The 27,414-nt window shown below is 41.0% G+C and overlaps 1 protein-coding gene across 16 annotated transcripts in view; it reads left to right on the top strand.

Annotated features, from left to right (window-relative positions):
• Window positions 1-27,414, top strand: part of nbeaa (neurobeachin a) — a 105,710-nt gene that overhangs the window by 42,066 nt on the left and 36,230 nt on the right. For all 16 annotated transcript variants that reach the window (XM_085420780.1, XM_085420779.1, XM_085420778.1 and 13 more), the window contains exons 6-17: window positions 2,303-2,429; window positions 4,209-4,328; window positions 5,194-5,340; window positions 10,029-10,226; window positions 11,169-11,302; window positions 11,866-11,974; window positions 13,875-14,027; window positions 15,898-16,066; window positions 22,607-22,686; window positions 23,148-23,210; window positions 23,592-23,689; window positions 25,939-26,031. In XM_085420780.1, the coding sequence (XP_085276906.1) occupies window positions 2,303-2,429; window positions 4,209-4,328; window positions 5,194-5,340; window positions 10,029-10,226; window positions 11,169-11,302; window positions 11,866-11,974; window positions 13,875-14,027; window positions 15,898-16,066; window positions 22,607-22,686; window positions 23,148-23,210; window positions 23,592-23,689; window positions 25,939-26,031 (1,491 nt within the window). The remainder of the gene's footprint in view (window positions 1-2,302; window positions 2,430-4,208; window positions 4,329-5,193; window positions 5,341-10,028; window positions 10,227-11,168; window positions 11,303-11,865; window positions 11,975-13,874; window positions 14,028-15,897; window positions 16,067-22,606; window positions 22,687-23,147; window positions 23,211-23,591; window positions 23,690-25,938; window positions 26,032-27,414) is intronic.

The following is a 27,414-nucleotide window of genomic DNA, read 5'->3' as shown; positions in this document are numbered from 1 at the left end:
GGATGTCAAAAAGCATTATAGTTACAGTTGAAAGAAAACTAACCTGAGGTGAACACGGATGACACAGTTTGAAAGTGTGCTGCACTTAATCACAGTATGCGAAAGCACTTAATATACTGCAGACTGCAATCTGTCGCAATCTGTATGAACGCCATACAGGATAGGTTCACAAATGTGCATGTAAGAAAGGTTTCAATCGGTGCTTTTGGAAAGGTTGAGTGGACAGATTTCCGTCAGGGTGCACGCACGTGATGGGTTTTAACGTCACGTCAGAAACTGAATGAATCAAAAGAATTCTGGGTTAAAGGAAGGGGAGGTCAAACTGCTTGTGTGAGACAGAGGATGAACTGAAGTTGTTGTTGTCTTTAGGCAACAAAAGCTACTTTTGGCTTGTTCAGAAGGGTTCACAACAGCAAGCACAGTTTCCCTTGTGGGATCAACAAAGTGTCTGTCTATCTATTCCTAAGAACTCTCACCGTGGGAACTTGTCGCGGAGTCATGGGGTCAAAGTGCAGCTGTTACAAGATTAAAAAAAAAAATAAAAAAATCTGAAAATCAGACAAGCATTTTTTTTCATGTTTTCAATCATCACAACAAGTTGCATTTGTAGGTTTTTAATAATTTTTTTTAATACAAGTAAATACTCAGACGGCTTTAGACAAGTAACAAACTGTTAGCACTCGCTGTTGACTATCGCAAACAAATTGTGATAGTTTGTTTTGATTTGCAACAGGCGTTAAGACATTGTTTTAATCATGTTTCTGTTTAGACGCGTAATCCATATTATATTTGTGAAAAGGGAAATAAAAATGAGGATTTTTGGTCTAAAATCAGATGTAGAAAAATGCTGAAGTTGTTTGAGTCCATTCTTATGGTGTTTTTCAGCAATTTCAGTACTGCGAGACTCGTAGGAAACAGATCAGCTCTTCTAACACCTCACTTCCATCTTTTTGTCATCTTAGGAGTGTTAAAGTGTTGTGTTGTCAGCTGGCCACAGACACAGCGATGATCACATAGCTCCCGAATCCTAAACAATCAGATCTATTCAAATCTTTTTCCAGCGTTACATTTGTTCAGCTTTTGAGTGTCTTCAGTGAAACATTTAATATAATGAGTTAACTAGTCAGACTGAATGACATGGTTAGGAAGTTAATAGATAAACAGATAATAAATTAGAACATAACTTTAAATGTCAACACACTCCATTATAAGTGACCTGTTGGGTGGATGCCTCCTCCTCGCTGTGCAGCTCTGGCCCTCGCTGGCCTCACCGTTAGTGTTGCAAGTGCAAGCCGTTAGCTGCTATGAAGCTTCATTAGCTTTGACCTTTTATTTAATTGAACTCCCTCACGCCACTGCTTGGCTTCTTCTCTCTACCTCTTCGCTCTTTGACACTAACTAGCGCCGTCCTGCCTTCACCTCTCCTCCCTCTGATTCATTACGGAGGGAAACGGTTGTGAAGTCGTCTACGGAAGCGCGATGTGCATCCATATATCCTCCAGATACTATCTCGGAGATGAGTGCTAATCAGGAAAAGTGCTCGGATGTAATCTTGTTTCCTTAGTAACAGTTTGGTTTGTCAGGTTGTCATGGTAAGCAGGGTGCGAGAGAGGGAGGGCAGCCTCCTCTTCTCTGGCCCCGGTCTTATCATCCTCCCCCAGATGCAGCTGCTACTCCAGCTGCCTGTCTGATATTGGCCTCAGCAGCTGCATGAAGGCCGTGATAACGCAGTACGTGTCCTACTAATGTGTACCAGGGATTCACTTGAGAGGGATTTATATCTCCTTCCTGCTGTATGCGCGATCCTTCTGGGTCTATTTTAAAAAGAAAATATGTCTGCTTGTTTCAGGAAGAAGCTTAGCTGTGAGACTAGGTTTTATGTGGAGGTTACAAGCGCGGGAAGAGAAAAATTATGCGGGTAAAATGGAGGGATTACTGGTGTTTCTCACAAACCTACAATCTGGGACCCTTGGCATCGCTGAAAAGAAAGCACCTTAAAATCCTGCTTTTTGTGACCCTAAAAGATGCGATATGTGGCTGTGAAAGGTGCCTTGTGCATGTATTTCAGTAGTAAGGGTATCTTGAGGTGCAGTTGTATTTGTGAAATAAAATCCAGCTCTTTTAGTCTAAGCAGCTTCATGGTTCACATGCCATTAAGAGGGACAGCTCATTCATAAAGTTAGCCTAAGCTAATTTGTTTTCATTTACAGCTAGCTGAAAACTTATCACAGCCATTTTCAGACTCGTATCTCGACTCTACACCAAAGTAAAATGAGTGTTTCTCTTTCTCATTCTTCTTCAGTTTTCGCACCAGTAAAGGAATCGGTTACTCCGCGCACTTTGTGGGAAACTGCCTCATTGTGACATCGTTGAAGTCGAAAGGAAAAGGCTTTCAGCACTGCGTGAAATATGATTTCCAGCCCCGCAAGGTAAGAAAAAGAAACACCCATTTTCTGGAGCTCCTGTGCCACTTGTTAAATGACACAGCATCAGGAGAGTGCTGCTGCTCTCCCCCATCTCTCTGCACACACGCCGAATGTTGATGAGTCCAGATAAGGTCTGTCAATTAAGACCTGCACGCTGCCCCTGTACCGCGCTGTCAGCATTTTGCCACTGTCCCACACACGCGCTCGCACACATCCTCGCACGCGCACATAAACAAACACACATTACTTGATGAGATGGCCTTCCAGAGGATTTGCTGACCCAGTAGAATCCCTGCACCGCCTAACGAAGTTCCCAGTGGTTCCATTTGATAAATTTCAAAGCCACCGTGTCTCACAGCGTTTTGCCTTGTCGTGCACATGCGTTAATGCGTGTGTGCATGCATGTACGAGAGACTGAACGCTGGCAACGCACACTTTGTGCTCCCTACTCCCCATGTATACATGCACCTGCAAAATTATAGCTTCCCCACCCTCCCCTTTGCACTCCTGTTCCCCATTGCAGTCTCTCTCCAGGGAACCTGTGTGTATTATCACCAGGGAAGATGTTTTCTAATGAAGGCACACAAGCATATTGCTGTAGCCATGCACTATAAAGGTGGGCAAAGTGAAAAAAGAGAGAGAACAACAAGCGTTCTGTTGAGTAAATGAGTTCAACACTGTTGTAATTCATGTTAGCTGACCTTCTTATAGTGAGCTAAAGTAGAGGGCAGTGAGAGTGAGTATTCTCTGTATTACAAAGATATGAATTTTCACTAAGCTAGGAAATAAAATAAAGTCTTGATGAAAACATACAGTAGTGGATACAGCAGGAGGCTTTTGTCAATATCTTTCAGTAGTTTGTGTTTATTAAATAACAAGTGCAAAGGTGCAAGTAACACATTTTGTTCACCACAGGCTTCAACTGGTTTGCTTTTACAGTAGCTTAGTAGTCTGTATGATGCATTCAGCCACCAACAGAGCCATTGTCCAAATCAACAACATCAGTGTACCAGATATTTTGGAGCAATCAAGGCTGACAGTGTTTTTCCTTCTATTACTTGCAACCCCGAGAGATCCCTTCACTCTCTCTGAGAAGCAAAAGGGGAAAAAAAAAAAAGAATAAAAAAAGCAAATTATTTGCCTAACTTGTGAGCCCTTTTTTGTGTTTTTTTTTTTTTTTGTCGTTGTGTGTTTCACTCTTGGTTTTCCTCTCTGCTGTCACAGCACAACACCCCAACAAACACATGACAACAGGCTATAACTCGCTCTGCATTTCAAAAGCAGATGAGGTATAAAAATAGGAAATCCCAAAAAGTGCAATTGCAGCACGGGACTCAGGTGTCATCGCTGTGGACCGCCCGACCCCCGTAGCAGTAAACATTATACGCCAAGGCCGTTGCCGTATTTCTCAGTTCTCAGTATGAATGCGTCACCTTTTCACTAAGTTTCAATTTAGTTTCAATTCAGCCCTGAGGGTTTGGATGTAATGCGTCTGATGGACAAACAACTGTCAGTAATAGCCAAGGTGAGAGTAGAGGCAGAGGAATAAAATTGATTAAAATACCGTTCTGGTTGTATATAAAAACGAAAAAAACCAAAACAAGAAAGGTCTCAGTCGTCACGAAACAGTTCTGAAGAACTCCCACAAATATAAAAGCCTCGGGTAAATCAAAGAACATTTAGTTCTTGTTTTGGTAATTTGGTGCAGTGATGCTTTTCTTGTTTTGATTAATCATCTTGTGTGTGTGTGTTTTATTTTAATGTGTTTTTTCAATTTTTCAGTGGTATATGATCAGCATCGTCCACATCTACAACCGCTGGAGGAACTCCGAGATCCGTTGCTATGTGAACGGTCAGCTGGTCTCCTATGGTGATATGGCCTGGCACGTCAACACCAACGATGTAAGGGCGCTGATGTTGTTTGCTGTGGATTTTACGTGGTAGCGTGCACAGTTGATTATGAACGCGGAGTTCATTATTCAGCTGCTTCTATTTGACGATTGCTTAAAAAAATAGATTTAGCTTCAAAATAAGGATTTCCGCAGCACTGTCAGAAATCCAGTACTGGCCTGGCTCTACTTCACACCTCTCTCCTGTTGTGATATTGGCAGACATCTGAGGTTTGCCCTCTGCATTTGTCAGCAGGAACAAAGTTGTCCTTGGGCCTCTTTCCAACATAGCTCACCCAAACTCCAACTTCCAACTTTTCCATTTAGCAGGTGACAGGTAGCTGCACGGCCTTTGTTCCCCTTCCATCCTGGCCAGCTTTTGACATTTCTGCTGGTATTGAAGGTTGACGTTGTTGTAAGAAACTGAGGGAGAGGGTTTTGCTGTTCATGCAGCTCATTCAGAGACTTGAAATCAAGGGTCTCGGAAAACGTCGACGGTATCGGGGTTTGTTTGGTCCTGAGGGCCGAAGATAAAACGTTTGTCCTCATTTTGAAAAAAGGCAGAGGAGTAAAGATTTCATTGTGATAAGGGCTATGAGAGCGAACGGGACAAATGTAATAGCAGGTGAGAGTAGAGTTGGGACCGAGCGATTAGGAACCAGCAGCTATCAAAGGTTTATCTGTTTTCCACCATCCACTGTTTATAGCTTCAGAGATCTTATGATTCAAAATGAACCATATCTGTCTTTCAGATCACTGTAAAGATCAGCAAACTTCAAAACATATTATTTTTCTCCAAACTGTCGATTACTCTGATTACATTTCTGTTTGATTATGTCTGAAAGGTAACATTATCTTGTGCTCTGTCTTTCCTTCAGAGTTACGACAAGTGTTTCCTGGGTTCATCAGAGACAGCAGATGCTAACAGGGTGTTCTGCGGTCAGCTGGGGGCCATTTACGTTTTCAGTGAAGCTCTCAACCCAGCTCAGATTTTTGCTATTCACCAGCTCGGCCCAGGATACAAGGTGAGATAGCGCCCGCATCCATGCTTATCACCACTATAGCACATGTTCTCCAAATGCTTTGCAGTGCTTCAGTGTCACAGTTAGAACATCCCGGCCTCCTGACTATTATTTAATGTTTCTATATGCTGTCGGTTTCCATTCATGTTGTTGTTTATAACCTGAGGATTTTACCTGTATCTTCAAAGTCTGCACTGTGCACTGGTACCTGCTGTGTGCTGATTTAAACACAAACAATAACGGTGTTTGATTAAATGTAATATCATAAATCAAGGCGATCTTGAAATATTGGGGCCTCACCACAGACCACAAATCTTAATTATTGCACTATTTTAAAGTTAAAGGCAGGGTTGAACTTTAAAAAAACTAAGAAGGCTACAAAACCAACACTGGATAGAAGCTTGGAAAAACATCTGGTTTTCAGGACCCTGTTGAAGACATTATGAAGTACTTCATCCCAGTACTAGAATATGAAGTGTGTTTAACGAGCTGATTAGAAGTAGTATTTTAAATAAGAACATTTTTTTAGGCACTTCAAACATTTATCTGTTTATAAGACTTTTCTCTGCTGCTACTGTTGACGTGTCCGTTGTCTTGGTTTAAGTTGAAGCTACTTCTTGCTTTTTAGCTCTAATGTGTGAAGCCGTAACTTGAAAGCAGGTAAAAAACATCTGTACACATTTTTAACAATAATACCAAGTTTATTCCAGTATAGAAAACGCACGTCTTAGAAAACTAAATGTAAAAATATACATCAAACGTTATTGTTCAAAGCCAGGCTTTCTCATAGAGGTCATCAGTAATGTAATCTAAAAGGTGCAGGAGTTTTTCCATTTGATTCATCGTGCTTCTGTCAGTTTCAGTGTCATCAACATCAGTTTGTGAAGACAGCAGCAGATGATGTTGTACAGCTTGAGTTCATCTACCTTCCTTCTCAGTGAGCTTTTTGAATGCCTAGATTTACTCATACACCTAGTTTTTTTTTTTTGGTTGCACTCATTTCCTTGAGGTTAAAAAGGCACAAAAGGCAAATACAGAACTATCCATACATGCCACATTTTAACTCAAGTGTTTTTTGGTTTTTTTTTTTAGGACTTTGTGTTCCTGTGGTTATTAAAGTTATTTAAATGAGGCTTCACAATGTTGGGTGTTGAGCTCTGATTGCTTTAGAAATCACAGTTTCTGCCTTTTGGTCTGGCTATCAGTGGCAGCTGAAATGCCTTGCCAGCTGTCTGCTTCTTGTTTTGGCACACTCGCACGCCTCAGGCCACTTACGACTTGTTTATGAAGGTGTCCAAAGATGTCAGAATTTTAAAAACCGCGAGTCGTCATGGGGATAAGGCAGCTGATGTGATTTCAGCTGCTTATTAGAAAGAAAATATCCTTAATCAGATTTTGTTCTTTTAAATAATGTTTTTCTTTGGCATGTTTGCATGTATTAGATGGCAGCTGTGTGTATACATGAGCGATCTGGGGGAAGGAGAACAGGTGAATGGGATGCAGTAAAGATCTGGCCGGCCTGAAAGTGAAACTACAGGCGCACCGGTGAAGGGATTTGAAATTGTCACTGTGACGCTGACGGGGAAAGATGCAGTATATAGAATGCAGGAGTTAGAGCTGTCTCTCATATACGAGCGCTGAATCATACATGTGGCCTTTACACCTTTCCTTTTTTCTTTTAATCATCGAGGCATTTGATGAACTAGACTTCTCTTGTGCTCCTCGAAATGATCGCATGCATGGGGTTTGCTGTTTCTCTGCCATGAATACTGATTCCTCTCTCTGTCACAGCCCACAGTTTCCTGAGGCTGATCAGTCAGATGATTGCCTCTCTGCATGGCTTAGAATGGGCTTCTCAGATGCCCAGAAGAGACCATTAAATGGCTCAGTTGTTTTAAAGCCACAGGCCTCGGCGCTGGCATTGTAATGACAAGTGCGTGGGCTTTTCGCTCAGCCAAAGGAGGGACGCCAGTGGGTCTGTTTGTGTCACGCAGCTTCCTGTCTTAACTCGAATGTAGGTCGGTCCTCGTTCCCGTGGCTTCACGCATATGTGGACGTATGTGTGTGTGTTATACGTTTCTTCTTGGGTTTTGCCTAGTCTGTGTTTAATCGAACTGTATCCACATATATACACACAGTATGTGTGCGCGCAGCCGTATGCGGCTTCTTAGTCCCGGCCACTGTCAGTGTTACTGTTCAGTAATGAGGAACAGGAAGCAGACAGACACTCTGCTTTAGCACAGTGAGGGTGCGCGTGGTGTTCCGGTTCGACGAGGCTTATGATGGCTGACACGCTGTTTGTGCTAAATGTCTGCGTGCGCAGTTCAGCACTTCCATGTTCTCCTAATGACAGAAGAAGACGGGACATAACGTCTTGTTTTTCTGTGCGGGCCACGGTTGAAAGGAAGCTCTGGTGTTATTTTTATCTTCCTCTGCGTGTGTATGTGTGTGTTCTGTATATGTCCTGCCACTCATGTGTTGAATATGTCATTGGTTACACTGTTTATAGGAGGTCCAGATGTCCTCGTTGCAGAGCTCTGCCAGCAATCTGGCCACAACTTAATTAATGAACCATGCGAGTATGTATCTGGACACCTGCATTGTGCGCTTGTGTGTGTTGTTGTGTGTATGTCTCATATGTTTCATTATAGTGACATTCACAATCTTTTTTTGTGGTGCGAGTTGTTAATGTTGAACCTTTAGATTTCTGTGCAGATTAACATGTGTGACTAACGCTGGCTACAAATGTCTTGGTAGATTTCTGATATTTTTGCTCTAATTCAGTTTTAGAAAGTGTTTAGAGTTGACATTTAGTTTTGAATATTTACAGATAGCCAGTCCTAGATTTAGATTTTTTTTTTTTTTATAAATAGCTTATAATAAGTCAGGAAACATTTCTGTCAGATGCTGGAATTCTCATCCTGAAGAGTTGGCCGTCATTCAGTAAACTGTCTGGAGTTGCAGGCAGGCGAAGGATGAGCTGAATGGTTTAAGCGTGCGTGCACGGGCTCGTGCGCCGTTATCACTGCAGGCCATGTCGCATCTGCATCTGTCAGGTGCGAAAAAGGCAAGAGTTGTCGCTTTCATTCCTTTCGGTGTGAGGGGACACATGTTTTTAAGTGCAGCCGCGTAAGGCTTTACATATGTAAAAACCCACGCTTTAATGCATGTTCCTCCTTCCACCTGACGGATATCCCCTTATGTCTTCGTACTTTGAAGAGTCAGCAAAGATCTTTCACGCTTTCAGCAGCCCGCCTTCCCCCTTTTTACTATGGCAACCTGAATGCAAGCTCACATTTAAAAGAGCTGCGTCTATACACACACACACACACCTTGTAAGTACAGCACAATAAACAGGCTGACGCTGCAATAAATCTGCATCCTAATAAGTGCATTAATTTCACATTCAGGCTATACAATACTTTTGTAGGGCCCGCTCCAAAATAAACTGAAGAGGCTTTTTATTAGTGATTGTGAAGAATTATTGCAGAATTTCAGACAATTTTTAACAGATAAGCTTATTGACACACGCTGCTTCACAGAGGAGCTGTTTAACACGGGGTCATCAGCTCCCGTATCTGACTAAAGTAATATCTTCTTAATTCAGAAAATAGAAGCATGCTGTAATTACCATTAATTACTCTTGCAAACAATGCTGTGCTGTGAAGACTGTGTGAAAAGTGGCTTTAGATGCAGATTAGTGGCCTCTCCCGGCTCCTCTTTGCATGTCCATGCAAGGAAGCGTTTTGTGTTTCTCGTAACTGAATCAGAGAAGGTTTAGTGTAAATTTGTATTCAGCCCTTGGATGGAAATAAGGATGTTACATTTAGTGGTGCATTTTTAATCTTTTTTTACGCTAGACCTCAGATGAAAGGTTTAGAAGAAGACGGGCCTGCAGGTCTGTCATCGGCCCGCGGCTTTCCTGTGCAGTCAGGCTGAGTGAGGTACCTGGGGACCCAGACGCTTGTAGGTGGAGAGCGGCCCCCGCCTAGAGCTGCTGCAGAGGGTGGCAGATCAGTCCGCTGGCCTTTCATCTGCTGGGCTTTATACTTTGTGTGTAGCAGCACTGCTGCAGGACACATGAACCCAGAGACCTGTGCAGATAGACGGATATAGATACAGATGAAGTGCAACCTACAGTTCCTACAATTTGTGCGTGGACTAAAGAAATGCGTCTATCTTTAGACCGCGTGTCCTGGTTTCAACATACTGCTGTGTTACATTCGTCCATAATGTCAGTGGAGGAACAGAAAAGTGAGAAAATGATCCAAAGTAAAGCTATTTTAGATTCCAGGCTGTGTGGGTTTTTTGTTGTTTTTTTTGTGGGATAAATGTAAATAATGTTTCCCTTCTCTTTTGTGTGTTTGGTGTTGGTGGACTACAAAGAGAGAGATAAATTTGGATCTCCGAGTGCTCCTCTCCCACACATCCGCTCCCCCATCCATCTCTTATTCTGGGCTAATTGAATTAGTGCCCGGGTTAGCGCTGTGTTCATTAAGCTAATGCTGTGTTGTTTACACACGGCTCATGCTGCAATTAAGCAGACTCCATTTTGGGTGTTGAACTTGTGCACACAGAGACGCGCTTCTGTCGTCTCGGGGAAAGTCATTTGTCTGTCTGATTCAATGGTTTCCTCACACAACCCTTGACATCTTCTTCTTCCTCCTCCTCCACCTCCACCGCCACTGCAGAGCACTTTCAAGTTCAAGTCCGAGAGCGACATCCACTTGGCTGAGCACCACAAGCAGGTGTTGTATGACGGAAAGCTGGCCAGCTCCATCTCTTTCACCTACAACGCCAAGGCAACGGATGCCCAGCTCTGCCTGGAGTCGTCGCCCAGGGAAAACCCTTCCATCTTTGTCCACTCACCGCACGCACTCATGCTACAGGTTAGTTTGGCTTGTTTCTTCTGAGAGAGCTCGCTCTAAATCACAGCCCACAGCTCTTGATGTGTTTAGTAATGCATATGTGAATGACTGAAGTGGAATGAAGTGATTGCTCAGTGTGATTATCAAGCTAGTTTTTCATAGGCTGACTCACGCTCGCCTCAATTGCATTTGTGAAAAATAAGTGGTATTTACCTTGCTTGGAGTACTGTAGATATAAGGGATTTCCTCAGTATAAGATATTATAGCTGATATGATATTTAAGAAAATATAGAAAACAGATTTGATTTTGACAGGACTCTTAGATCTTAGTTTAACCTTCTTTGAAGGATACTGCTTGTAGTTATGTTTAAGCATATATCTTTCAAGGTTGATGGAGGTCTGCTCAACCAGTGGTGCTTTTCTTTTCTTAAAAAAAAATCTCCTGATTTCTGAGAATTCCCTCAGTTGCACAGTGTGTGAAAAATGCACCAACCATCCAGGCAGCAAATTCTCTATTTTATAATTATGAGGGCACAAAGGGAGTCCTGTTTTCTTATCCAGTTAATTTAGTTAAGGAAGGTCTTGCAGTCGCCTTTTTCATGATTTTAGTTCAGTGGGTTAAAACAGCTTAAAGTGGTACACAGGTACCATTTATAGCCCTAAGGAAATGCTCCGTTTTGAGATAATTAAAATTATTTTGAAGTAAATTGTTTCAATTTGTCTCTGTGGGATCTAAAACTAGTCTTTAAAAAAACAAAACAATAGATGCACTAAATGTGTGTGTGAAAAGAAGCGAGTCTTAAATTACCATATGTGGAATAAAAAAATGTCTGCAACATTTTCTATTGTTAAGTCTGCATATGAGAGCTGTTTGCTCTTTAATAGTGGAAGTGAGCATGTGATTTCTACTGTGTGAACATGTCAAATAAAGTCAGCGCTAACAGTCTTTTTTCCAACCCCCAGGATGTGAAGGCTATTGTTACCCACTCCATCCACAGTGCCATTCACTCTATAGGAGGCATACAGGTCCTGTTCCCTCTCTTTGCACAGCTGGACTACAAGCAGCTCAATGACAGCAGCGTGGACACCACTGTCTGGTGAGTCATCTGCATAAATACAGAGAACCTGATGGCTGTCTGAAGAGCACTTATATCAACTGCACCATTTTTTCTTTTCCAGCAGAGGAAATCAGGCTGAAGCTTCAAAATATTACATGTTTTGTTTGCTATGCAGTGCTGCAGCTGATCCTAGTAGGGACCCCGAAACAAACTAGGGAAAATGAGAAGAAGTAAATATAGACAATGGTTGACATTAGAGAAAGGTAAATGTCGTATGTGGGAGAGTTGTCTTTCTTTTAAAAGAATAACCTCGGTTGTGCTGCAGGCTACAAAATAATCATCTCATCTCATCAGTATTAATCAAGTTACATCCAGTATCGAGCAGCTTTGCAGTCCGATTATTTAAAAAATATATCATCAAGGAAATGACAATAAGAAACAGCAAAGCACCTTGCTTATTAAAAATATATGCTGGGGTATGTGAATGTGGGTCTGAAGAGTGATGAAGCAAACACGGCATGGATCGTCTTGCCTGCAGTAGTAAACATGTTTGTCCAGTAGTGATTTCAATGCAGCATTGCTGGTGTGTGCTTATGTTGCAGTGCTACTCTGCTGGCATTCCTGGTGGAGCTGCTGAAAAGCTCAGTGGCCATGCAGGAGCAAATGCTGGGCGGTAAAGGCTTTCTGGTGATCGGATACCTGCTCGAGAAGGTCAGTACAAGAGCCTCCAGGAAAGAGTTTGCATTCTATTTGAGCTCCATTAAGTTCATCAGGGTTTTTTATCAAGCTTTACTTACATTTCCGCTGTATTCTCTGCTAGGTAGCTTATATGTATATAGCTATTTAAACCTGATGCGGCGTGATGCAACAATATTTTTGTCATTTGTTGTTTTGTTAAAATGTTTTGGGCTATACTGACAGGTGTTTCTTTTATTTTATTCAGTGCAATATTAAAGGTCAAATTTATTGCAGTGTTGATTGCATTTCATCAGTATTACAGAACTGTGCAAAAGTCTTGAGCCACCTGTCTTTCCTTTATGTTTCGCTTCTAATGAGCCAGAAATTCCTGATATACATGTTTGCATGTATGTTTTCAAGCTTTCCGAAGGTCTTTCAAAGTTTTATTTGGACATTGGTTGCTTTTCCACTCATTTTCAGTCCAGTCCTTGTATTTGACCATCTTCAGAGAAATGCTTTTGTTTGTTAGTGTACCTATGAATCACGAGATAAACCAGTGTTGTGTCTACACATGAACCGCAATTTAGCAAATTTAGCATTTAGTTACTAGCAGCCTGTCACAAAACACATAATTTGTTTCCCATTTCTGCTGTTGAATCTGTAAATTTCCAAGACAAATCTGACATAAAATAGTATTATTAGTTAGTTAGTTCGTTAGTTAGTTATTTCCAGAGAGCTATTAGCCAATAATGTGGCATATTTCCACATTATACTGCGTGTACAACTTGGTGAGAGGAAAATGGACTAGTGGAGGACAAAAGCAGAAGTGGCAGGCTGAAAAATCATACAGCAGATGAACAGTATGTGAGTCAGGTCCTTAAGAAATAGGACAAAATCCAGCAAAGACCTGCCACAGGACCTGAGAGATGTATCTGGATCTTAAGTTGATCCATTTACTGTTCACTGAAGCCTCATCAGAAATGGTCTGAGTGGAAGAGTGGCTGTCAAGAAGCCATACTTAAGGAAGAGAAATGGGTGGGGAAGGCTGAGATATGCTAAATTACATTAGAATAATTGGACATAAAATCAGTGACAACAAGTCTTATGGAGCGATGAATCCAAATTTAAATATGTGAAGTTAGGAGAGAGGTACAGCAGTGTCTACAGCCATCTGTAAAACACGCTGGAGACTTTTACCATGCAGTACCATCTGCAACATCTTTATCAGTGAAAACATTTCAGCATGATAATGATCCCAAACGCCAATCTAGTAAAAGCATACCTGGATAGAAAAACACACTGAAACACTGTCGGTCATGGATCGGCCTCCCCAGAGCTCACGCCACAATATTACTAAAGCAGCGTGGGATCATATTGACAAAGAACAGAACAAAAGGCAGCATAAAAGAGCTTTGAATGTCCTTTAAGAAGGCTGGAGAGCTATTCTGCTTAAAGACATTACAGGAAAGCTTACCTAAGAGAGTCCAGGCTGTGCTAATAAGGTGGTCATATCAAATATTGACTTACAAGCTTTTTAGAATATGATTTAGTTGTGTATATGTTTCCCATTCTTCTAGAAAAACGTAAAGAAAGGAGCGTTGTCTCAAGGCCTCGGTGCAGTGTAGGTATTAGAAGTTGTTGTGCGAAGATAGAAATGTGCAGAGGAAAGAGTCAGCGATATCATATGCACACTTCTTAACAAAACAGATGGTGTAAATTAATTACCTGAGACCTGTGTTGAACTCTAGCTTAGGTACCTAAAATTATGTATTGAAAAGCGTCATTCAGCAGGTGATTGGCTGTATCCGTGGTTACACTGGCTGTACTGTAGGATGACAGCAAATAAAACGTTAATAATAATAATTTAAAAGAGTGTTTATCAGCTTTTTTCTTTTATCAGCTTCAAACCTATAATTGCGTGCTCTTTTCCTAGTCTTCACGGGTCCACATCACCAGGGCAGTGCTTGAGCAGTTCCTGTCCTTTGCCAAGTATCTGGATGGTTTACCTCATGGAGCGCCACTCCTCAAACAGCTCTGTGACCATGTCCTCTTCAACGCTGCCATCTGGATACACACCCCCGCCAAGGTCTGTTTATTTTCAGGCATCTCCTAAAAATGTGTGCGAGTGTGTTTTACATGACCTTGCTGCAAAGAAAATAAAGGTCTGGAGGCCTGTAAAAAAATAACCAGCAGAGGGAAGAACATAAAACATAAAAAGAAAGCAAGAGATACTGTTTTTTTCTGATTATTGTGTGCTCTAGGTTTGGTCTGAATTCAGGAAAAAAGAGAGACATGTAAACATCATAAAAGAAAGATGAAGGAGGGGCTGATATCTCTCACTGGCTTTTGCCCTTTACAATAATATAATAAACAAGGATGGAAGAAGACATTGGGGGGAGGGGCTGGGGCATTACACAGGAGAAGGACAGAACACGCGAACGAGGGGAAACAATAAGAAAAAGTGACATTTGAAAAGACCTCGGGACAGAGAGCGATGTGTTGTTCCTCTTTTCCTCCTCACTCTGAACTCGATGTGGCATCGCTGAAGGGCCCCTCAGCTCTTGCCTCCATTTATTCTCAAATCTTCCTGGCTCCCTGTCTCCTTCCCTCTGACCCCGAGAGCTGATTGGCCTCTGGGTATAGCGGTGCAGCCGACGGCGTCCTGGAGTAAAAACAGAAGCTATGCAAGCTTCTCAGGAGATGGAGGAGTGTGCGAATGTCAGAATGCAACACTGTACAAATACAGCGTATTGATCTTGGCTTTTATCTCAGAGATTCAAAGTGACTGAAGTATGTGATTACATATTGTTTTTTTGTTTGTTTTTTTACCTGCAATTGAGTGCCACTGCAGGAAAGACGATAAGTTCTTATTACATGATAATAATTAAGGTCACAATAAGAACAGCATAATAAACATACTAAGCAGCCCCACACACACAAGAAATCTTAAAATCCTTTAATCTTACTTCCTTTGTACCGTTCTGCCTCCCGCTGAGTGTTATTATTTTCTGCCTCTCAGTGTATTATCATTACCTTTGTTATTGGCGAAAATAGCCTCGGTCATGTTCAGGACTTAATGAAACACTTGAAGAAATCACATGTGAATCACATCGCCCGTCTCTCATAATGTGTCCCCTGCTCAGTTTTAAAAGAGCCCGTTTCTCCTGGTAAACACAGTCCTTTCAGAGAGGGAGGAATATATATTCTTCTTGTTTTTGTTTTAATAAGCCATTGTTGGAGCAGCGGAGCCCGAAGTGTTGCAATACGATCAAGAATTTTCGTAAGTTCTGCTGAGATGGTTTTAAATTGCACCAGATAAACAGCTTAATGTGAGAAATGTAATATAATGAAGGCCATTTAAGTCATCTGAGTGCACTCTCCTTTTTAGATGAGCTGTGATGTGGTATGGTCAGGCAGTGGCACCCTGCTAATTTCATCCGTCTAAACAGAGCTAACTCGTTAAGGCTGGTCCTTAGCGTCACGGTCACTGTAATGAGCTCAGAGATTTCTGAGCGTACAGCACGCTCCAATCTATGAAAGTGCGATTGAGAGGATTTGTTAGTGGAATATCAATAGAAGGGGGGGACTTTTTACTTTTTACTTTTTTTTTTTTTCTTTTTAAACGGAACATAAAAGGAGGAAAGGAGCAAATTAGCGATTGGAGAACGCACGCCTCAAATGCCAGAGTCAGTAACTGCCTCCTCATATGAGGCTCGAAGAGCTTCAGGCACAGAAACATCAAAATAACACAAAGCAGGAAAACACTGGTGCTTTTACTGGAGGGAAGTTTCCGCTGTGGCCGTCCTTTCACTGTTAAACAGCTTTTTTCATGAATATCATAAACACAAAGTGATGATTTATTTCTCTCCCCAAACTACTTGTCCGTCAACATGCGCATATAAAGACAACGCACGTACCGTGCATGTGTTGTTTGAATGTATTTTGTGTATTTCCAGGTCCAGCTGTCCCTGTACACATACCTGTCATCGGAGTTCATCGGCACTGCCACCATCTACACCACCATTCGCCGCATCGGCACCGTCCTGCAGCTGATGCACACTCTGAAGTACTACTACTGGGCAATCAACCCCCTGGAGTGCAGTGGAATCACCCCCAAAGGTCTTGGTATGTTTACAGTGCACACAGTTTGCATGAACACAAAGGCATGCTCGCTGTAAGAAGAAAGACAAGAGTGAATAAGGAGCAATGACCGTCCCTTAGGCTCACAGCTCACATGCTCACAGTGTTTCCATCACTTCACCACTAGGGACTCAAAGACAGTGCATACGGTGCACTCTGCCACACACACACACACACACACACACACACACACACACACACACACACACACTAGTGATAAATTGTGCGCAGTTTTACGGTTCAGTATCAGGTCCAAGGACAGTTTGTTATGTGGACTGAGCCACAGCTGCTCTGGCTTTGCTTCTTTTATTTTTTTTGCTAATTTGTCAGATCCCATCCTCTGTGATTCAAATATTTAAAGAGGCTGCTGTCACACACATCACAGAACTGATACAGTTACAGCCAAACTAATGCGCAGTTTAGCTGGTCTATTACCTTAGTTTAACAGACTTAACTTTCTAGCATTAATACATGACCACATAAAGGCTTCCAGTCGTCTATCCAGGAAGTTTCTTTTACTGTGTTTTGCTCTAAATCTCCATTATTTCTAAATTAATACGATAATTGTTACCTTTACACGCCTATTAATGACTTCCTTCTTTCCTTGGTTGTGTTAAAACGCTTCATCTCCTGCCTCGTGGCGTTGTTGTTTTTGTTGTCTCGGTTAACAAATGAATTTCACACTTGTCATGAAAATAGAGAGTAAATAATTCAGAGCTCGGACAGAAGATATTTGCTAGAATATACAGTAAAATATTCTCTTCTTAAAAGCCTGACAGTCGCCCGTTTGAACCACATCAGTTTAACATTTAAACGACTCTTAAAATCATGATTATGTGAGATTTAAGGAATGTTTTCTTTCACAGTTATGAGCAGTAATTTTGAGCTTCTTGTTAATCATTTTCATTTGATTTTTATTGTGCTGTAATAGTGGTGCACTTGCTTTTTTTTCTTAAAAGATGGAGATGGGCCTTGCAAAAAAATAGTTTTAGAAATGCAGCTCAAGAGGTTTTTAAATTGTGAAAGGGAGTTTTTTGCTGACAGTTGACAACTAAAGGTCACCTCAATACCCAAATAAGTGATTAATAACTTCAAATTGCCGTACAAATTTGCAGTGACATCGTACTCAGTCATTTCAAATAGTTAAAGCTATGAATGTATATACAGTAAAGAAAATGATCATTTCTGCTATATATTACACAGTTGTCTTGATGTATGCTCAATCATCCAGGTAAGTAAATCCCCAAAAGTTGATTCTGTTCATCTGGACGTAGTTTTTCAGTGGGAGAAACGTTTCGTCACTCATCCAAGTGACCCTAAAAATAAACTGAACTTGACCCAACCTAAATCTTTGGACTAAAATATAAATTTTATTAAGATATCTACATTGTGGGCACTTTCTTTTGATCACCAATACTTTCTTTTGCAGTTCTCCACAGGGTGAAACAGATTTATGCCTCCACAATATGAGTAATACATGTATACACACACAGACACACACACATTCAGAGTTTTTCCCAACAACCACTGGTGTTTATGGGAATGGCTGAGCGGCTTCTTTTGTGTATTTAAGAGTGAATAAGACCATTTCAGAAGCAGACACTGCATGTTCTCTTTTCCAACTGCTGCATTTTATTTCTTAAGAACAGAACAGGTGATAGCTGTGACACCTGTGTAAATAAATCTTTTATATTTCCTTAAATGTACCCACACCTTGTGCTTCTTGTGAATGCAGTTTTTTTGGAAAAAGGTCTCAAAGATTTGTCCATGGTTTTTTTTTTTTATAAAGCCACTATAAAACATATCTATTTTAAAATAACACAGGGCTGACTCAGATATTCAATTTTCTTTGCCTTTGTAATAGAGCAGGGAACAGCTAGCAGTGCTAGCACCGCCGCTGTTGTCACGCTCTGTAGCAGCAAAAGGTCGGAGGAAGCCTCACACTTTAATCAACCTCTCCTTTTGCCCGGGACCCTCCGCTGACTATGAGTACGCATCCCATGTCTCCATGGTAACAGACATGTGATTGGCAGATCCAAGGGAGCTTTTGGAATTTCTAATCAAGTGGCTGTCTGGCTTCTTTTCTGTTTGGCGATATTACTGTTTGCCTGCTGGGATTTAGCCCCATAAAAAAAAAAGGCGCAGATAACAGTATAGCAGCAATTAGCCTCAGACACATTCGTACTGTAGTTCAAAGCTAAAAGCAGCTAGTTGTGGTTTGAAAGCCTGCAAATGTATGCACTTGACTATACTGTATGAATGTGATATGCACTCATTTGCATAGTAATGGACAGTTATGTTGCTCATACCACGAGCTTTGTGGATAAAAATGCATTCAACTAGCTGAAGAATGGGCTTGAATCCGAGTTGGAAGGACAATTTTGTATTTTTAGTATTTTCTTTTTTATCTTGCACCAGACTTGGACTGAGCTTAAAATACCAAATTTCTTTAACTGTGTATTTTACAAATGGCTAAATTAGGTGGTGGTTAGAAGTTCCAAGGAAAGAGTGTGTAGTCTTCACAATAAAACCTCTTGGGTCTTTTGCTCTTAAATTGCATTAACTATAATCAGATGTCCTCCACTGAATTAAAAAAAAAGAAAGGAAGGGGCTCTAAATGAATTACACTCAGCGGACACTTAACGTACGACTTGTTAGTACCAGGCTGGAGCTCATTTTCCCTCCAGAGCTGCCTTAATTCTTCATGTCAGAGATTCAATGAGGTCCTGGAAGTCCTCTGACATTTTCTTTCTGCATTGACGTGATAGCCTCAAAGAGTTGCTGCAGATTTGTTGTGATGAGTCTTCTGTTCCATCACATCCCAAATTTGCTCGCCTGGATCTGGTGAATGGTGAGACCATTTGATGACGGTGAACTCCTTGTCATGTTTCATAAAGCATTTTGATATGATTTGAGCTTTGAGACATGGTGTGGTATCCGTCAGAAGGTGGTACACTGTGGTCTTAAATTGAAGGACATGGTGTGCAACAATAGTCAGTCAAGTCATGGTGTTTAAACCATGCTCAGTTGGTACCAAGGGACCTGAAGTGTGCCACCATCAGTCTGAACCGAATATACAAGGCAGGATGGAGCCGTGCTTTCAGGTTCATGTTTCACACTAAATTTTGATTTTGTCATTAAAACGGAATTGATCAGGTGATTATCAATTTTGGCAAGTTTTTGTTTAATCTCAATTGTCCCTATTAACCCAGTGTGGTCTTCTGTTGCTTGTAGTCGATCTGCAGTCAGAGATGCTCTTCTGCAATAATACCTTGGTTGTGATGAGTGATTATTTGAGTTACTGTTGTCTTCCTGTCAGCTCAAAGTAAACTGGCCATTCTTCAGATTGTTATGAGCTGACAGGTATACCTAATAAAGTGGCCAGTGAGTGTCTTAGTCATGACAAATCTCTTTTTTTTTTTTCTGTCTATACACTTTTTTCTTTATGTATTAAGCCTCGTTCAGCCAACTTCCGTGACTTTTTCTATGTACTTTGTGTTAATTGTTGTAAAATGGGCAAATCTTGAGGAAATTCATTTTCTTTTTAGATCAAATCTGAAGCGTGTGTTTGTGTGTGTGTAATTGTGGCAAAGGGCCCAAAGTCAGAACAAAATCGCACCACTTTAAACCTCTTTATCTCTCGAAAGCTTGCCATTATCCAGTTAAAATAAAAACTACTCGTTTGTTATCGTAAATTAGACTAGATAAAACTGTGCAGCCAGACTAGGAGCACACAAAGACGAAAATTAATTTCAAAGAGTAAGTGATGGTAATTAAACCTGCCCAAGGAAAGCTGTTTAGAAGAATATAAGCTTTATTCAAGGCGTCTTATGACAAAAGAGCTTTAAATAAGGAGGTTCCACTCACACCGCTTTCACCTGGTCATTTAATGCAGAGTGGCTGGGTAAACATGATGGATGGTCAGTGTCACCGTTCAGGCTACACGCACCAGCTTGACAGATAAGGATGATGGATCGCAGTGGATTGCTTGGGTGTCATGTTTTGGCTCCGTGAAGAGCAGGAGAACAGACTGAAACACGTACACACTCGCGTGATTGAAGGGCAGCAGAGCGTGACAAAGAAATGGAGGGACAGGCTTCACATCGTCTTCCTTTCACACCCTCGGCCTTTTATGTTTCTCGTGAGCCTACTTCTGCTGGCTAAGCAACAGTGGGTCAAGTCTTGTTTCTGAGAGGACGTGGTGCATTTTATTCCGTTTACAATAAACACTGTTTGCGATTGTATTTCTCTTCCTTTGAGGAATACATAATAAGGGATAGTTTCAAACACCCTGACACAGCAACGTGTGAAATGACAAATACACACAAACTGGACATCATAAATGTTTACTGGTTCTAATAAACAGAACAATTCTGTCGGGAGTGATGAGGACACGTAGCATTTGAGGTTTATTGGGTTGCATTGTGGGTGCTTGGTTGCTAAAGGCATCAATACAAAAAATAGAGTAGTTGAGGAAAATGGAGAATAAGTAAAAAAAAAAAAAGTAGGAAAGGAAGAAGGGAACTTTATCTGACTGCAGTGGGATTCAGAGGATAAATGTCCTTGTTTTTGAAGGGTGGGTCTTATATCATTCTTGTTTTGATCTAAATCAATGCATTTTTAGGCTTCCTGGCACCGCTTTCCATTAGCTAGTTATTTGGCAGCTGTTTTGAGCCGATTCATCACAGCTATAAATTCAACTGTATCTGACGTGCACATTAAACACTTAAAAAAAAGAATGAAATACAGTTACATCAATTAAAATTTAATGCCATCATCTGAGTTGTCAGTTTTTTTGTCTTAATCATTTTAAAAGTGATAGAGTTGTGAAGCTTTGACGCAGAAGAAACAAACACTATTGCTCTTTTTGCATGTGTGTGTGTAAGTTGCCCAGTTCTAGATGTATCTGCTATAGAAAGCATGCACCTTTTCCTGAACCTTAACAGAACTTTAGTAATTCAATTTTAGTTATATTCCGCCAAGTCACCACAACAGTCTCCTCAGCCTGCTTTATATTTCAAGGTAAAGACAGCACAATAATACAGAGAAACCCAACAATCAGATGACCTCCCTATGAGCAAGAACTCTGTAACAGGGGGAAGGAAAAACTCCCTTTTAACAAGAAGAAACCTCCAGCAGAACCAGTGTCAGGGACAGGCGGCCAGCTGTCGTGACTGGTTGGGGATGAGTGGAGGGATGCGGGACAAGAGACACACTGTGCCGCTCTCAAAAATACATTTTAAATCATTTTTGCATCATTTGGTTTAAAAAACAAAAAAAATGGCACAGCATTAAATCAACAGGGCGCTGCTTTCATCTTTACATAGTTCTACATTAAGTTAATCTTCATAAATTAAACTATGCAGATAAATAATAGAAACTCTTTCACTTCATTCATCGTACCAGCGTGATGGATGTGACTAAAACTCGTAGCAGAGTAGTCGACAGCTCTTTTCCCTCCTGCATACAGTGCAGATTTTGCCACATTGGAAAAATAATTGCTCAAGGGGAGAACATGTCTTTTGACAAGTATGTTGACCATTTTCCTGAAGCCTTCATTACTCACTGTGTTTAATGGGTGCACATTTTTGGCCTAAACGAAGGGGAATGTGTTGGTTATTTAAGGGCTTCTTTGTGTGCTCGGTGGATTTGCAGATGCACTGTACAGGCTCGTTTTTACGGACGTTTGAGTTCGCGATGGACAGTTCACGTTACAAAGCACTGCACTGTTTTTCTTGGTCTTCATGCATTTATCACACTGCAGTTTGTGGTGTGTTTTCAGGTGGTGGAATTGTTAGTCCAATAATCACACAACTGGTATGTTAACTCCAACTTTAATGGTTGCCTTCTTTCGTTCCTCCACACAAGAAGAAACCGACCCTCCAAAAACTTCTACTTCCCCTTCCAGCCTCCGCGTAGCCATGCCCCCCTTCACTGGACACTTGCGCAGTGGGACAGATACATCTTAAAAGAATAATTCAATGTTTTGCTTTGCACATGACTTCTTCTTGGTTAACATCACTTGAGTTAAAACCAGAGTATTTCAAAGCATCGGATGAAGACCTTTTATAAGGGCATGCTCTTTGCCTTCTGTGAAAGTAAACTTACACGGAAAATACTGTTGTGTTTTTTTAGCTCGATTATTTGTGTGTAAACCACCACAGCAAACAACTCATCCAGTACCAAAGCTGTAAAGTATATACAGTGGATTACAGCGGTTGTTTGGTTTGGATCACATTTTTGTGAATTACTGCGTCTTTGCTGTAATACGTTAGATTAGTACAATCATAAAATATCCAAATTGCCACTAGAGTTAATGACAGTTATTTACAGTCATATAGCAGAGTGAGTGTGTGCGAGCGTGTTTGTGTTAACGTGTTTTTCTCTGCTCTCCAGGAAGCCTAATAAAATCCAATATCAGTAAACACCAAGGCTCAGTGGTGGGCTTATTTAGCCGATCATTATCGAGTGTAAAAATGTATTTTTAACAGGAAATTAATTTTGTGTTTGCGCGTCTTTGTCTAGATGGACCACGACCGTCCCAAAAGGAGATCATCTCACTCAGAGCCTTCATGCTCCTCTTCCTCAAACAACTCATACTCAAGGTAAAATGAGAGAAACCGATTTACCGTGATCTTCATCGCATAAGATCCAAGAAATCGCTTCTTTTTTAGCTTTCTTTTCCTATTATGTCCTCTGTTGTTTTTTTTCTCCTGGGGACTGTTTGCTTAATCTAAAATGTGTGTGTGGAGAATTGCATTATAGATTTGCAGCGTGAATAAAACACTGTAGCTTTTGTGTTTGTGCGCTCTGATATTGATTTGTTCCTGTATTTGCGCGTGTGTGTGTGTGTGTGTGTGTGTGTGTGTGTGTGTGTGTGTGTGTGTGTGTGTGTGTGTGTGTGTGTGTGTGTGTGTGTGTGTGTGTGTGTGTGTGTGTGTGTGTGTAAGGAGGTTGTTACTGCTTCATGGTAAAAATGCAGCCAGAAACAGAATTAATGAAGCGGTGTGTAGTTAATAAGAGGTAAAAAATCACGAATGTTTAACTGAATGTCTGGTTTTCACAGGACCGGGGCGTGAAGGAGGACGAGCTGCAGAGCATTCTCAACTATCTACTGACCATGCATGAGGTAAATGCTAAATTCTGTATTAAAATAGACACTGAGAGAGGGCAAAAGAGGGAAACGGAGAGACTGTGAGAGCGGTTGAGTGGAGCTGGTGGCAAAATGTGCATTATAATTTGTGGGCTGAAGTTATGGTCCACTTAAACGAGTGAGTGTGAGTCAGCTTCAGTGCTGTGACCGCATGAAAAATGGAGCAACAATGAACTGAACAGAATGTTCTCTTCTGTAACAATTATATCTATTCTTGCTCTGAAATACCACCTGCCATTCTGTAATCCACCCCCTCCGCGTCCACCCTTACAACTCTCTTTGTCCTCTTAACCCTGTGTCCGTCTGTCCCACAGGGCTTTCTCCATCTCACCTGCTTCATCTTTCCTTTCTTTGCAGGATGAGAATATTCACGACGTGCTCCAGCTGTTAGTGGCCCTTATGTCTGAACACCCGGCGTCCATGATCCCCGCATTTGACCAGAGAAACGGCATAAGGTGAATGCTGCTCACACATCTGCATACATATTAAAAAGGTTTTACACAACACCAGAACCTGAAAAAATAAGTTTATGGTTAGAGCTATGCTGTTTGTGTCAACATAGGCATCCATATGCATCTATGTCGATATCTATATTAGTATTATATATTATTTTGTTATAAGAAAACCCATGATTTATTATGAATAATTTAATTGAAGTAGATAGTGTTCATTCAGAAAAGTGTAATATCTTTCATAAATCCCCAAACTGCTGCGTCATAGGTGTTGTGTTTCTTATTATTATTACTATTTGCCTCCTTGGCAAACTTTTAAAAGAATAGGAATGGTAGATGTGGTTTATACATTAAAAATCATTTTAGTTTCTTTCTTGGCAATTTATTGTTTGAAATTAAAACGACAGGATGCTTTCATAAGGTTTTATAGGTGCATAAAGGTTGAAAATATGGCAGTTTAACAAATTGCTACTTGGTTGCCAGGCAGCATGATAGCGTCATAATTTCAACATGCATAATTTAACTTTTGTAGACGAGTTAAAGGTTAGTGTCATAAAATAAAAATTGTACAATGCTTTTAAAGGGTGATGTAGGTGTATAAACGCTAAAAGCTGACCATTTTAACCTGTTGGCAGGTGGCTAGAAGGCAACATGATGATGTTATATTATCTGATGTAGATAAGAACCTTCGGGGGTCTAAGATTTACCTATGTGCCAAGTTTGGTTGCTCAGCTCCTGGTGGTATAGGAGGAGTTTGGGGACAAAGAAACAAATAGAGATTTAGTATATTGTAGTAGGATATTTAACAAGTGTCTCCATAGTGTAGTGAATTACACATTTGCTTGGCAAACCAAAGATTGCTGGAGAAACAAGTCGTTTTTGGAGTTGTGTCAGGAAGGGCACCTGGTTTAAAAGTCAAACACGCTGGCCCACCCACTGTGGCGACCCCTTGTGACAAGGGAGCAGCCAGAAATAAATGTTTAAGAGCAGGTCGGTCAAATCAAGGCATACACCAACAAAAGTTCGAATGTGACCTGCTGAAGTGTGAAGATTGCAGGAAATTAGGCCATCGATGTTTGACTTTTCACTTCTGTACCAGTAAGAATTGCGTTGCAAATTGTTCAGAAAGAAAAGGACCTGTTGTCCGAAAGGTTAAATTCATCGAGCCAGAGGTCAGAATCATCATTGGGGCCTTCTTACTAACAAAGGCATTGCATTAAGGTGGTAGGTGGGCGGATGTGTTTCTTTGATTCATAAGAAGAGATCCTTTGTAACAGCAGACTAATTGAATGTGGGAAAACTGAGATGGGATGAGCCCGACTGATATAGGATTTTTAAGATCAATATTTGGTCATTTATATATCTGACATATTGGCCAGTTTTTTTTCCTAAAATTTGATATGTGTAGATATTCAAAAGCCAAATATTACTTATGCTCTGCCTGACTGCCTAGCTGGTTTTATTTGTGGTGTTGCAAACGCCTGTGCCCTCTGGTGGACAAACTGTGCAATGTCAGTATTCGTGGTTGAAGGGTGTTTCTCCCATCTCTTTACTTTTTAAAGTTTCATTTATTGGATGTTATAAATCCTGATACTGATATATCAGCACCACTCTAGTAATTACCCTTGTGTCAGTCTGTTCTGTTCATCATCCATAAAAATGTGAATGTTTTCACAGTGGGCTGCTTTACAGTAATAGAAAGGGGGTGTGGAGAATGTGTTGGTTTTTGGTATGAAGCCCCTTTCTAAAACCAGTGAAAGATTTAGACATAGATTTAAAATTTACTCAATAGTATTAGTTTAATTGTTTAATTCAGATAAAATTCCTGTAGTTTCACATTATGTTTCTCGAGTAGCTCGAACTACGCAGGCTTTTTCAAAGACGTACCCTTGCTGTGCTTGTAATTCCCCCAAAGCACGACGACACATGGATGTCTTTTTGGTTGCTATGGTAATTCTTCTGTTGCTAGAGAGCTAGTTGCAAACTGTGGCTTGTTCCTCTTTTTTTTTTTTTTTTTTTTTTTTGATGTACTGTGTGCACGCTTCTTTGAAGAAAATGTTTCAGTCAGCGCTCGTGTTGCAAACTGTGACTCTTAAGAATGTTTGCTGAGTTTCAGGCAGCAGGTGTTTACTACACAGTGAAGAACCCCTAATTTTGCTCTTGTTTTTTTGTTTGCTTGATGTTTGCTATTGTAGTAAAGAAAGATGTTATAACTGTCTCTCTGACCTGTGACTCTGTCTCACATGTTACAGGGTAATCTGCAAGCTCCTGGCCTCTAAGAGTGAGAGTATCCGGGTCCAGGCACTCAAAGTTCTGGGCTACTTCCTCAAGCACCTTGGTCACAAGTCAGTACTGCTTGCTGAGCTTTCCTGGTATATTTCCTTTGTGTGGTTTTCTGCAGCACTGAAGTGAGGGAGTACTTGATATTTTCCTATAATCCTTTTATCTTTTACTGCTAAACCCCCCCCCCAAAATGCTGCATCAGTGGAGGGAGATGGAGATGTGCCACGCATAGTGTAGGTTTGAGTGTGTGGAAAGACACTGCAGTAAAGCTGCAACAGTGCAGTCTCCACTGAACCTTAGAAAGACTGTTTGTTTGTGTGTACACCAAGATAATGCCCTCGTCATCATGTCCAGGCGGAATAATCCTTTTGACAGTGTGCACTGGCAGGGAGGTGGAACCTTGATGAGCAGCAGTGAATGCTGGGGGATTTATTCATCCCATGTGACAGCCGCGCCTCTCGCTACCTGACATGAGAGCAGGCTGCCATAATGCACCTGAGCCCTGCACCGTCAGCCCCCCACCTACTTAACATCTGCTTTAGCCAAACATCCCGTAGGGCTGCCCCTTTCAGTCTACATGTCATTTCACTGCATATGGAAATTTAATATCGATCCTAATCAGTACATCAGTCTTAAATTAAATAGTAAAGCCAATCATGCATACGTTACAGTAAAGTAAAAAGTGCTTTTCCTAATAATCTTCAAATATTCTTAAATATACTGAACATTGTCAGGTGGTATTAGATTTACTGATAATCTGATTTCTCATATTAAAAAAAGAAAGCACAATAAAAAAATCAGGGTTCTGCTATGATAACGTCTTAAAAGCCAGTGACATTTTGAATATAAATGTCTGATGTAGCCAGAGCAAAATCTTTAAAGTTCATGCGATGTCCACTGTAAGAGCGATCTAGGTAGCTGTCGACTTTATATTTAAATAAATACACGTCTGCTGCTGTGTTTCTTGGGAAGGTTTTTTCCAGCTGTCAGTCAACTCAAAGTGCAGCTACTCCTAAAAGGCAGATGGCCTACTTTAATCATGCGGCATAATGCAGAACTGTGCGCAGGTCTTGAGCCATCCCTCAAGTCCTTAAAGTGGTCTTGAGTTCTCCAGGCTTTTCAAGTTTACCAAGTTCTTTTGGACATTGGCTGCTTTTTCAGCCATTTTCAGTCCAGTCCTTGTACCTGACCATGTTCAGCTGAGCTATCTGCAGCAGTATCTGAAAGTCATGTCAAGGAATAGGAGAAAATCCAGCAATAAACTGACACAAGACTTGGTAGATCTAGCTCTAGCTAGTTGATCCATCTACTGTTCCCTGAAACCTCATCAGAAATGGTCTCTGTGGAAGGGTGGCTGTCAAGAAGCCATACTTGAGGAAACGGGGAAAAAAAGAGTGAATTGTGCCAAATTACATAAGAAATGGACTAAAAATCAGTGGCACAAA

Source organism: Rhamphochromis longiceps, linkage group LG10 (assembly GCF_057381845.1).
Source record: "Rhamphochromis longiceps isolate RC_006_pf linkage group LG10, R_longiceps_female_GT1.1, whole genome shotgun sequence".
NCBI classification, from domain to species: domain Eukaryota; kingdom Metazoa; phylum Chordata; class Actinopteri; order Cichliformes; family Cichlidae; genus Rhamphochromis; species Rhamphochromis longiceps.
This window is presented reverse-complemented; position numbering and strand designations above follow the sequence as displayed.